At 38.4% G+C, this 12,867-nt stretch overlaps 1 protein-coding gene across 11 annotated transcripts in view; it reads right to left on the bottom strand.

Annotated features, from left to right (window-relative positions):
• EYA4 (EYA transcriptional coactivator and phosphatase 4) overlaps window positions 1-12,867 on the bottom strand; it is a 309,340-nt gene that overhangs the window by 135,290 nt on the left and 161,183 nt on the right. For 6 of the 11 annotated variants that reach the window (XM_044289386.1, XM_044289385.1, XM_044289391.1 and 3 more), the window contains 2 exons: window positions 8,889-9,010; window positions 6,829-6,897 (listed from right to left, as the gene is read on the bottom strand). In XM_044289386.1, coding sequence (XP_044145321.1) covers window positions 6,829-6,897; window positions 8,889-9,010 — 191 coding nt within the window. The remainder of the gene's footprint in view (window positions 1-6,828; window positions 6,898-8,888; window positions 9,011-12,867) is intronic. The other 5 variants (XM_044289387.1, XM_044289389.1, XM_044289388.1 and 2 more) reach the window with 1 other exon arrangement.

The raw sequence follows: 12,867 nt of genomic DNA, 5'->3' as shown, positions 1-12,867 counted from the left end.
CATTGCTATCTTTTTCTTATTTAATATTTAGGACTATTGATAATGTTTCTTATTGTCATATATAGTACTGGACAAAAGTGTTAGGTGGTTTTGGAAAAAAATGATACAAAAATAGAAGTGTTAACAGTTTATCTTTTTTAATTGCCAAAATACAAAGTGAATGAACAAGAGAAACCTAAATCAAATCAATATTTGGTCTGACCACCCTTTGTCTTAAAAGCAGCATCAATTCTAGGTACATTTGCACACAGTGTTTGAATGAACCAAACAGGGAGGTTGTTCCAATCATCCTGGAGAACTAACCACAGATCTTCGATAGATGTAGGCTTGCTCAAATCTTTCTGTGTCTTCATGTACTATAATTCCAGACTGAATGATGTATTGATCAGACTCTGTGGAGGCCATATTATCGCTTCCTGAAATCCTTGTTCTTTTTTAAGTCTAAGTTAGTTCCTAATGACAATGGGTGTATGTTTGGGGTCATTGTCCTGCTACAGAATAAATCAGAGCCAATCAGATGCCTTCCTGATGTCATTGCATGATGGATAAGTATCTGCCTGTATTTCTCAGCATTGAGGACACCATTAATTCTGACCGTGTTGAGCACCATAGACACAGTGGTCGGCCAAGGATAATAGTGCAGGAGATGAAAGACACATCATGCTTTCATTTCTTCGTTCACTTTGTATTTTGTTAATTGATGAAAATAAACACTTATGTTTTTGAAAGCATTCTTAGTTTGCAGCATTATCCAGATTGTATGCAAAGGCCATGGCAGTCCTATGTGGAAGCAGGTCAGAATACAGTAGAGGCACTGCTACAAAAGTCTCAGATACTTCTTTATCAGGGAAGGCTTACAATTGCCGCACTCCAAAGAAAAATGACAATTTTCCACCTTTGTTACAGTGCATTTGTGAGTTTGACTGTTGCAGTAACGTCTAAACCCTCAAAGCTACATGACTGATGTATCTGTCATATGCATGCAGGGTATGTATGAAGCAGGTGGGTTCTGTGTGTAATATAACAGACTCCAAATTCCCTGAATCAGATAAGGTGTTTCCTCTGTCCAATCGCACTCCTCATAGAAAAATTGCAGGGCCCCAATTAGTTGCTATGGCATCCTTGGGCCTTGTGAGGGCCTGCCATAGTAAACTGCCTCTGAAGCTCTTTTGAGGCAGGGTTTGATGAGCAGTATAGAGAATTCCCATAGACTGAAATAGTATTTATTTTTAAGTTGTAAAACATAATAAAAACTATTTGAATTTGGTAATGCCATAATTGTACTGACCCACAGAATAAGGTTGTCATGTCATTTTAGCATATAGGGATTTCCATAAAAATAAAATCCCCATAAACTATGTTTAATTGAGTTTTTCTAAAAGTTCACCATACAAACATATTCCACAAAAAAAAAAAACACATATGGTTATATGGTCAGAAAGGTAAAAAAGATTATGGCTCTCTGAGAGGAAAAAACAGAAACGGAAACAAAATGTAAATGATAACTTTTTAAATAACTTTTGATGTGTCATAAAGACAACAAAAGTTTAGATGTGAAGTGCTGAGACCCCCACTGATCCCTTGAACAAGGGAGAGAAGTGCGAGCATAGTGCGCTCTCTCTACTCACTGCTAAAGACGGAATGGAGAAAGGCCCATAGACTTCTATGGAGCCTGAACGTGCCTCTCTACAAGCATTCTAGGGATCAGTACTCAGCACTCAGACCCCCCCGCCCCCCACCGATCTAAACTTTTGACATGTCTCTATGACATATTAAACTTTTTTTGAAACTTTTTTGTGACTCTTTAAGGGATTAAAAAATTTACCTCTCTATAACAGAAAATTGTCTGCTACCAAATAAGTGCTGGTCTATTGCCCGTAAATAGGCCACCATGTTAAACTGATGTATCCAACAGCAAAGTTGACTGCTTCTTTCTTCATCTGACTATGTTTGAGCCATTTGAAACTCCAACTCGACTACACCCACACTGAACATGGCTTACACTCCATCCAGCTATACAGATCATATGCACATCCACTTTTCTTTTTTTCATAATCTGTGTTATTAACATTGGACATGCAGAACATACCATCATTAAAGGGTTTGTATACTAGTTTCCACACCTCTCAGGCTGGCGAGACCCACGTTGGTGGTCATACTTACTTGATCCCTGGTGCTGGGTACCAGCTCATTCACTCTTTGTTTTGGAGCTCTCCATTTAAACTTCTGGTTTGACACCGCTGCAGCCAATCACTGGCTACAGCAGTTATCTGCACAGAGCCTCTGCTGCTTGTCTCAGGTCCCTCCATGTAAACCTTCTGTTTGACACTGCTGCGGCCAATCACTAGCAACTGCTTCCCTTGCATCAAATAGTCATGTGACGCAAGGGGAGCAGTGGCCAGCGATTGGCTGCAACAGCATTAAACAGGAAGTTTATATGTAGGGACTTGAGAGAAACAGCTGGTGAGCAAATGAGCCTGGACTTAGAGCCAGTAATTGGTTACAGTCACCAGTGTGGGTCCCCCCAGTCTGAAAGGTCTAGAAGTGAGTGCACAACCCCTTTAAAGTTTGATAAGTTATCTGTGAATTAAACCACAAGAAATACACCCTAGTGGCAAGTAATTGGCTCTCATGTCAGCTCCATGTCAACTATGGGCTCAGGGGCATAACTACCATAATGGTAGACCATGCTACTGCTATGGGGCCCAGTCTTAGTTGGGATTATCGCCTCTTCTTCTGGAGGTGAAAACTGGGTCAAGACTCTACCCTCTAAAAGAACAACTTTTAGCAAATGAAGCAGTGAAAAATAGCTCAAGGGTCATTGAAAAGACTTTAGGCAGAAACTCCTTTTGTCCTGTGTGGGGGGGCCTGGTTTGATCCTTGTTATGGGGCCCTTACTTCTCTATGTACGCCAATGTATGGGCTGCTAAGGTACTCTGGTGTGCCAGTCTGACCCTGGTCATCAAGTAGTATGGTGAGAAAAATGTTACATTTTATTATGGAAGAAATTGCTACTTGAATCTCCATCACACACCTGCAATTACTTTTACATACAATATACACTCACCTAAAGAATTATTAGGAACACCATACTAATACGGTGTTGGACCCCCTTTTGCCTTCAGAACTGCCTTAATTCTACGTGGCATTGATTCAACAAGGTGCTGATAGCATTCTTTAGAAATGTTGGCCCATATTGATAGGATAGCATCTTGCAGTTGATGGAGATTTGAGGGATGCACATCCAGGGCACGAAGCTCCCATTCCAGCACATCCCAAAGATGCTCTATTGGGTTGAGATCTGGTGACTGTGGGGGCCATTTTAGTACAGTGAACTCATTGTCATGTTCAAGAAACCAATTTGAAATGATTCGAGCTTTGTGACATGGTGCATTATCCTGCTTGAAGTAGCCATCAGAGGATGGGTACATGGTGGTCATGAAGGGATGTACATGGTCAGAAACAATGCTCAGGTAGCCCGTGGCATTTAAACGATGGCCAATTGGCACTAAGGAGCCTAAAGTATGCCCAGAAAACATCCCCCACACCATCACACCACCACCACCACCCTGCACAGTGGTAACAAGGCATGATGGATACATGTTATCATTCTGTTTACGCAAAATTCGGACTCTACCATTTGAATGTCTCAACAGAAATCGAGACTCATCAGACCAGGCAACATTTTTCCAGTCTTCAACAGTCCAATTTTGGTGAGCTCGTGCAAATTGTAGCCTCTTTTTCCTATTTGTTGTGGAGATGAGTGGTACCCGATGGAGTCTTCTGCTGTTGTAGCCCACCTTTCTTCCCCATTCTGACATTCAGTTTGGAGTTCAGGAGATTGTCTTGAACAGGACCACAACCCTACATGCATTGAAGCAACTGCCATGTGATTGGTTGACTAGATAATCACATTAATGAGAAATAGAACAGGTGTTCCTAATAATTCTTTAGGTGAGTGTATATCAGTCCAACAATCCACATACAACCTATGGCGAGATAATGTTTGTAATGTATAGCCTCTGTGGGAATATTTCACTGAGATAAATGAAATAGTTTAAAATATTTACGCGAACAAAGACACATTAAATATTAATTGCTCTTACTTAGACTAATTTATCAGAAAAAAAAACAGGATTGCATTACCCTCTTCTTCCCGTGTCAAATATCAGCATCTTAATCAGTGGTTTCTATCCTTTCTTGATGTAAATTACATTATTTGGAGACATGATCATATGTGAAAATTTTACTGAAGTGCGTTTTGCAAATGTCAATTCTTATTATCATTTGGCCATCTTGAGCTTGATAAAATACTGCGGTGCAATATATATTTGGAAGCAGAAATGATATTATTGCTGATATACAGTATATGTGTGGGTGAGTATGTCAGTAATGCAATGGTATGTCTCTATCGAAGTATTATATTTAAAGAAGCCCTCCAAAAAATGGTTATTCTCTTAGTCTGACCCATCAAAAAGATACATGATTGTAGTGAAGGTAATCTTCTTACCAGTGGCTGAAGTGAGTAATCCATTCCCTTCTAGTCCTCAGCTTTGTCATGTGACCAACACTCTAACTGACACGGCATCTTAGGTGTGGACAGGAAGTCAGTTTCTCTATTCATTCCTATGGGAGCCTCAAAGTCAGTCTCATGAAGGATGAATAGAGACTGACTTCCTGTTTGCAGGGCTGTGAGGACATCACTGACCTTTGCCCTGTGAATACATCACAAGATTTCAGGATGCCAATAGTATAGGGAATAATCCTTTAATATAGACTTTCTAGTAAAGCACTTCTTTGAAGTTAAAAAGGAGCTACCAGGTTTATAGCATAGCACCATTTTAGTGCACATGTTGGTGGGAAAAAAGCACTACAGAGGAAGAAGAAGGGTGCTCTGATGACCCTGAGAGGAAGTGGGGGAGGGCTTTCCCTGATTGGCTCCCAGGCTGACAGACAGCCTGGATGTGCCAATCGGTGCTGCAGCAGGCATGGAGGTGCCCTAGAAGAATGAGCAGAATGTCATTCTCTGCTGGGCCATGAATGAAGGTAGTTGGGTCTTGCAGTGTCTGCTAGAAAATGATCAAAGGGAGTCAATAACTGTGAAAAATCAATCAAGCTTGTTGTTTTATACTGCCAGGGACACTGAAGGGAAAAGATAGAATTACAAAGAAGAATTGTATGTGTAGAATAGGGACAGGCAGGGAAAGCTGTCAGCCAGACAGTGAAAAGTGAGGAGCTGAGGCTGGCTTTGCCTCCCAGTACAACTGCTGCAAACCTAAAAGCCAGCTAGCCTACAAGGACATTACTTAAATTTTTTTCTCATTTTAACAGAAACCTTTTTTTGGGGGGATGCGGAGGGGGGTGGAATAAGCACTAAATTGTACAACACATGTTCTACCATCAATCTAGCATAGCATATAGAATACTAGTTCGAACTCCGTATCAGGGCATTTCATATATTCAATTAAATTATTATATATATTCTTTTTCAAAAACTGTATAAATCAGTGATTGATAATGTCATATTAATATTTCCATTTTTGGGGGGTTATTCAATTTAATTAAACCAGCATATAGGTGATCAGTACACCAATGCACAGGGTAATGCACAAAATTATATATGAATGATAACGTGATATTAAAAGTGTTGGCCACTATGATCATGCGACACTGCCGCCATGAATAATGTCTACTGCGCAGAAACGAAATGCAGGATGTGGAGTCTGTGCATTACAACATTGAAGGGGAGCATGCACAGCCAGTAGGATGGGATTTGGAGCCTTTGCATTACAATACCGAAAGAGAGCGAGCAGGATGGGGTATAGGACTGGAGCCATTTTGTTTGACGTCATATAGAGGGGCTAGAAAACAGTCACAGACACTGTATACAGGAGCAGCAGCCCGTCCTACAACAAGCAATCAGAAACACTGCCACAAAAAGTTACAGAAGATAACATGAGCAGGGACATTAAATGAGTAAGTAATCTATAATCATGACCAAAGTGGCAACCTTTCAATCATCCATTTCCGATTATTTCCTTCTCAACATGGTTTCAAGTTTTTTTGGAACGCTGGTAAACATGCGTTTACCCATAGCTATGTATGTCAGTGTCATTTAGATGTAATTTACTATTACTGTCATTGCGTTTGAGAGCTTGGAGAGGGGGGAGGAGGGAGGGAAAAAAAAAAAATCATTAAAAATAAAAGAGATAATTTTTCTAGGAGTTCTAGGAGGCTAGAGGGTGTTATGTACCAAATTTCAGGGCAATTGGAGAATCTTCATCTCGGTTCAAATCAATTCGGGTCCTAACCAAACATTTTTTTTTCAATTTGGCGAACCTGAACCGAATTTTGAGTGGTTCACTCATCTCTGCTTTGAAGGTTTTTCCCATCCATTAGAGCATATGCAAGTTAACCAAAGTTGAAAGCTACTCACAAGGAGTGGCTTTTAAACTAATGGACCTGACAACCCCCATCCAGTATTACATCATAATTTACAAACCATTTATTCACATGTCTGGCATGTATTGCTAAATTTGAAAATCCGTATATGTAAGAGAAATTTTACCACAGGTACAACTATATTTCAAGGTCTTGCAAAACAGCACACAGGAGTGCAAACATGAGACACGTGGAAATTATAGACAGAAGATCTTCATGTCATAGAGAAAACTTATGGTAAACACATTTGATTCTCAAATTTTGTACGAAAGACTGAAATGGAGGTAAGAGGTAGACACAGCAAACCACACAAGAATATAGTTGGAAACAAACATCATAATCAGAAAGCCCCTCAAACACCATGCATAATACTATTAGAGTTCCTACTTGTTGCAGAAGAGGGTGTGCTGCAACTGAGCAGCCAGTCGGCAGTGTTTAGGACAGTCATATTCTCCCCTGAGAATTGGAATTTAATAATAGTATATGTGTTAATATGTTTTATATTATTGCATCCATTTTCCACCACCATTAACACTAATGTTTTGCACTACTATAAACTCTCCACCGATATCATTATTACTAGCATATATAGTATCCCAGATAGGATAGATTGAGATGGAATGAACCATAAAATGTATAGTAAATGCCCACTGAGAATTAAGTACAGTATATTACAGGCGAGACAAGAGGTAGCTATAGATATATTTAATAATAATGAAGAAATGTAATTTTTATATAGAATTAGGATGATGATAGTAAGGCTGGAGAACTACATGCAGCTCAAGGATCTCTCTTATGTGACTTTTGATTCCAGAACTTTGATACCTAGATACATGCCACTGTGCCCAAAAGTCCCACACCTACCCTATTAGGAGAGAGCAATTATAAATGTTTCTTGTAAGATGGAATTCTTTAGTGTTGATTTCTGATTGTAAGCAATTCTATACCAGAGTAGACTAAGCAGGAGTGCAGAAACATAGAGGAGAGATGAGCATTATATAGAAAAGCTTTGATGTCTGTATAGTCACTGTTGTAGCAGCACCTATTCATATTATGACCAGTACTATGTGGCTGGCAAGCTTTTAAAAGGTTCACTGAGTTTTCAAAAATATGAAAAGTTTTGATTAGTGGGGGTCTGAGTGCTGAGACCACCTCTGATTGCTAGAACGAGGAGAAAGAAGTGATTGCATATTGCACTCTCTCTCCTCGCTGCAGAAGAAGAGTTCAATAGAAAGTCTATGGGCCCATCTTGATTCCATTCTCTGTAGCGAGGAGAGAGAGAGCATTATGCAAGCAATTGTCTCTTCTCATTCTAGGGATAAGTGGGGGGTCTCAACACTCAGACCCCCACCGATCAAAACCGTTGATATGTCTCTATCACGTATCAAAAGTTTTTTTGTGAAAACTCAGTGACTCTTTAACTGTTGTTCAGTGTGGAGCCAAAATTTTGGAGTGTGGAGACAGTTTGCTTTAACTCTTTCCCACAGATGGATATACCATTATGTCCAACGTGCGCTGATCCTACCACTAATGGTAAGCCCAGTGGATCGAATGTGCATAGCAGTTATGTCCATGCCATCGTCATTAGAGGATGCTGACATTAATTTGGAATAACTATGTATTAGAAAGCATTATGCCAGAAATTGAATGATCACAGTTTCTTGTCACCTATGTAGAGCAAAAAGTTAAAGGCTATGGATATCTTTTAGGTGATTTTTTTTATTTTTATTGCATTGGCTGTATTCTTGGATAAAAACATATTTGTAATATTATTTTTTTTATTAAAAAACATTGCTCAGTCTTCTGTATCCTGCATGTATTTTAATACACTGCAAGCTGTTCATTCCCATTCAGCATGAAATAAATTACCCAAATAAAATAAACTAAAAGGGATTTTTATATAAAAATAAAAATTCTCTATAAAAAATATATGTGTAGGAGGTGACAATTTTTATTTTATTTTTATAAACCATGTTTATATTCAGGAAAGAATTACAAAAAAATTAATACATTTGGTGACATTGACTGACTGACAAGTTACTGTGGCATGCTATTTATTTATAATGCACTGTCTCAAAGGCACAGTCAAAATAGACCAAACAACAATGGCATAAGGCATATAGTAATTAGGCATACGTTTTTCCATTCCCTACTAAAAGGTACAAAAGTTAATTCATACATTATTTGTACCCCAAAATGGTACCAATAAAGAATTATCCTCATCTTGCTAAAAAAGTTTTGTCTTACAAAAGTATGAGAAACTGAAAAAAATATAACATACGGCCTTGAAGGCCCGTAATAGGCCGATACTACAATTATTATTCTACAATGTAAATAATGAATGGCATCGTTAGGGCTGTGCACTGACTTTCAGATTAAGATCAGGCTTGGTAATGAAACATAGATAACATTTTTGCCAATTTAATAACTTATATAAGAAGACGTACCTCCTGTACCATTTGTTGTGATGTTGCTGCTGCTGATATTTGACTTATCCAGCTTGGAGGCTGATGCATCGCCACTTCCAACACGATTATGCGGACTTGCTAAGTCCTGCATTTCCATAGACCTGTTGGGAAAATATGTAGATATTAGTAGTTATCCAGTGCCACCTATGGGTGACCAACCTGTAAGTCAGTTTGACAATAAAGAGACTGATTTTGAGTTATTTGTAACCGCTACAGTTCCCATTAAGCTGTGCATGGTGAAAATAAAGGGATTTTAAACAGTGAAAATTATCAGGAAAGTGCTCAGCGTAAGTTAAAAAAAATCACTGGCCAAAGTGGTGACCCGTAACAGCGAGTGATTGGTTGAGCGGGTATCTCCTGGTGTTTTTGTCAAGATGGGACCAGGAAGTTGAGACCAGCGGGGATTTGATAAACATGAGAACAGATTTGGTATGGTGAGGCGAATATTGCATCATTTTTTTTATTTTTTTTACTCACTCTGTACCATTTTCCCATAATTATTCCCTCCTGACAATTCCTTTGAGCATTGCAACCTCTTCATACAAGTAGAATTACTGGGCTTGTGAACCTCATTTACCTCCTATTTTAACTCTTCGCCAGAGCACACAGTTTGGGAGGAATGTTGGCAATTAATTATTCTTCAAAAATCAGATTCTAGGTCTCATCTCTGCAGGGTCTTTGTTAAGATCAGTGGATTTGTCCTAACAGTTGTTCTGCTCTATATTGATTCACTCCTTCCAGATCTCTGCAGGATCAAGGTGATCTGTTTCGTTACCAAATGACAGAAGTGACTGTTGTTACGCAGTCAACCAAACCTATTAAGGCATATTATAGCAAAAGAATAGGCCATCTCCCCAGGCTTTGCAGAGTTAAAATAGTGATGTATTCCAACTACCAGTTAGGTAACACACGGGGAGTGGATTTATCAAGCCCTGCACTCTTCTTAAAAAAGTTCTGAAATAGGGCTTTGTGAATTTTTGGTCTTATTTGTGCATAAACGTAGCAACGTTGGAAAGTGGCTGTGGTTGACTTGTCGAGCTGATTTTAGCCAACTGTATAAACGACAACTTTTTAAAAATTCCCTTAAATTGTTGCAAAGTAAGGCCCTGTTCGCATTTCTGTTTTTTACTGACATGTGCCGTCCGCATTTTCTGTGGACATTACACGTACCCATTTATTTAAATGTGTTCACATTTCAGTATTGTTTAACTGACCATGGGTCAGTAAAAAAAATCACGGGGACATGCACTATTTTGATCCACGATTCAGACCAAGCACGCCCATTTAAGTCTATGGGTCCGTGAAAACCACTGACACTCATCCGCGTTGCATCCGTTTTTCACTGAAGACTGAAGGATTTGAAGATTCTTTGGAAATACATTTTCAGCTGAGCAACGTCAGTGAATTACGGATGACACATGGATTCTAAAAACAGACACATGGACCAACCACGGATCACCTTCACGGACGTCTTCATGGATGAAACACGTACACATTTTTTTTACGGACATGACACTGACACGGAAATGTGAATGAGGCCTAAAGGGGTGAAAAATGAAGTGGACTAACATCTAAAGCGAGATGTGTTAGACTTAACGATGTATCAAACATCATGCAATATTTGATAAGTTAGGCGTGAGTTACAGCAACACAGACTCCTGAAAAACTGAATTTAACAATTTCCCTTACGATAAATCTCCCCCAATGTGTCTCCTAATAATAAAATTATTAGAAACAAAATCAGGATTGAGCATATTAAAATTAAAATCCGTGGCAAAATGTTTATGTGCATTTATTTATCACGGCTGCTAATTTTAATATATTTGGTTCAGATTTTTTTTGTTTCTTACTATTTTAATACAGATATATTAATGTAGGATCTTACTGTATTTAAAATCAACTTTTTGCCTAGTCCTACTTTGTGCCTTCTTTTGTCGCAGTTATTGACAAATTTTGGCATATCTTGTTGTCAAACACTATACTAGCTCCAAGGTGGTTCTAAAAAGTGGTGACAGTATAAAGCCCTGTGCCGCATTATGTAGCAAACTGGCAACTTGTTGAGCAGTCCTCCGGCTGCTTTAAATGCACGCAAAAAATATATAACTTTTTACAACAAAATTCTAGCTTTGACACTTTTAACAACCCAAATATATACTGGTTATAAATTTGACACTAAATAAAATGGTATAGGCATAATATTCTGGTGGAAAATAAATGTATCTTAATACATCTGCCCCACTGTTTTAAAGAGTTAGGATTTAGAATAAATCACAATTTTCATTATACAAAGCTGGAGAGCTAACCTCCACAAAACTTTTAAAGGTTCCTTCAGCTTCTTTCACATGTGCACCTGTAAAAATTGCACACCAAAAACATAATTTCCTTCAGTGTGTATAGAAGCACCCTAGCCTAATAAAAAGTACTGCAAATTGCAAAACTGCATATATAATTTGTGTTTCCTTTAAATTGATCTGCTGCTTTTTGTCATGGATAAAATTCAAACTCATGAAATTCTTATTGAAGTCTCAGTCTCAATCAGTAGCAACACTATGGTATCCTGTAATCCATCAAAATGTTCCCCACTGCTTTTCATGGCACAAAATCTGTGCATGCTTTATCTCATAAACCTAAAGTAATGCGTACCTGAAATGTCTGCAATTTTTAGAAGAAAAAAGATCAACAATCCGGTCCTAAATGTGCCAGAAAAGAATTTAAAAGTCCAGATATTTTTGTATCTTACAAATAATATGAAAGTCAGCTTTGTGCGGAATCCTGCAAATTATATTTCCCAAAACATTATTCATTGAGGATTCATCTTTGTTATGTCAAGATGGGATTTCAAGGCACAACTCTTTTAGTGACAACCAAAATTGCCAGCAGAGTAATGATGAATAAAGCACAGCCACGAATAAGACCCATATCAATCAACATGAGTATTTGTACAAGACTTATTATTGAACTGCCTGAAATTTTGATATGCACTATAGAGTAAAAGCATAATGTATTCTGATTGTCGGGCAGAGCAAGAAGAGCTTAAATTACAGAGAAAGGGGGTAATATTGGTGATGAGGTCAGATGGCCTCATCCCAGCAATTGAGTTAAGTTTATGTGGGTTATGGCTCTTTATTTAGTTTGCCCCGCCCTTCTTTTTGAAAATTTGCTTGGATCTTTCCAGTCCTGTTGCTTTCTGCTGAAAATACATATTATAAAACCTGAAAAGTTTCTAATTTGAAATGTGTGTTTTTATAAAAAGACAATAAATGGTAATATTGTGTTACCATGGATTGTCACTTACGTTGGTTTTACTTCATTGTTAAGTCACATTTGTTGTGGAGTTCTTAAGACAAACTTCTGTATCCAAATCCAGCTCACATATAATTAATAAACTAGATTTACTGTTTAAAATAATGGTAACTACAGGTCTCTCAAAAGTTGAAGTCTGTACATTTTTACCAACTTTGACTCTACCCAAAACTGACTTCAACTCCATGGCTCTGATTCCACAGACCTACAGGGGTCAATAGAAATATGATGAGGTTACTGAATTTGGAACATCAGCATTAGAGATGGCCTTGTGGTTCGCCTGGTGGTCGTTTTGCGGAGAACTTTGCTCGTTCGCGATTCGCCAAACATGCGCACACGCCATATTTTTTTGCATAGCGCCGAACTTTGACCCATGACACATGCATCAGGTGGGAAAGGACAGCCAATTGAGAAGTTTCAGCACATGGGCACACCCCCAACCCTATAACAGAACCCGATCTGGCAGCCATTTTACATTATGTATTTTGCAAGTGTAGGGAGAGGTTTCATTTTGGAGCATGGACAGTTAGGGACACAAAATGCTAGCTAATATGGCCACAAAAGTCATTTTAAGGACTGGTATAGTTGTGCTATCGATAGGTGTGATATAAAGGGGTGTAATATACTTATAATATACTTTCTAACATAGAAATTA

Source organism: Bufo gargarizans, chromosome 4 (genome assembly GCF_014858855.1).
Source record: "Bufo gargarizans isolate SCDJY-AF-19 chromosome 4, ASM1485885v1, whole genome shotgun sequence".
Lineage (NCBI taxonomy): Eukaryota > Metazoa > Chordata > Amphibia > Anura > Bufonidae > Bufo > Bufo gargarizans.
This window is presented reverse-complemented; position numbering and strand designations above follow the sequence as displayed.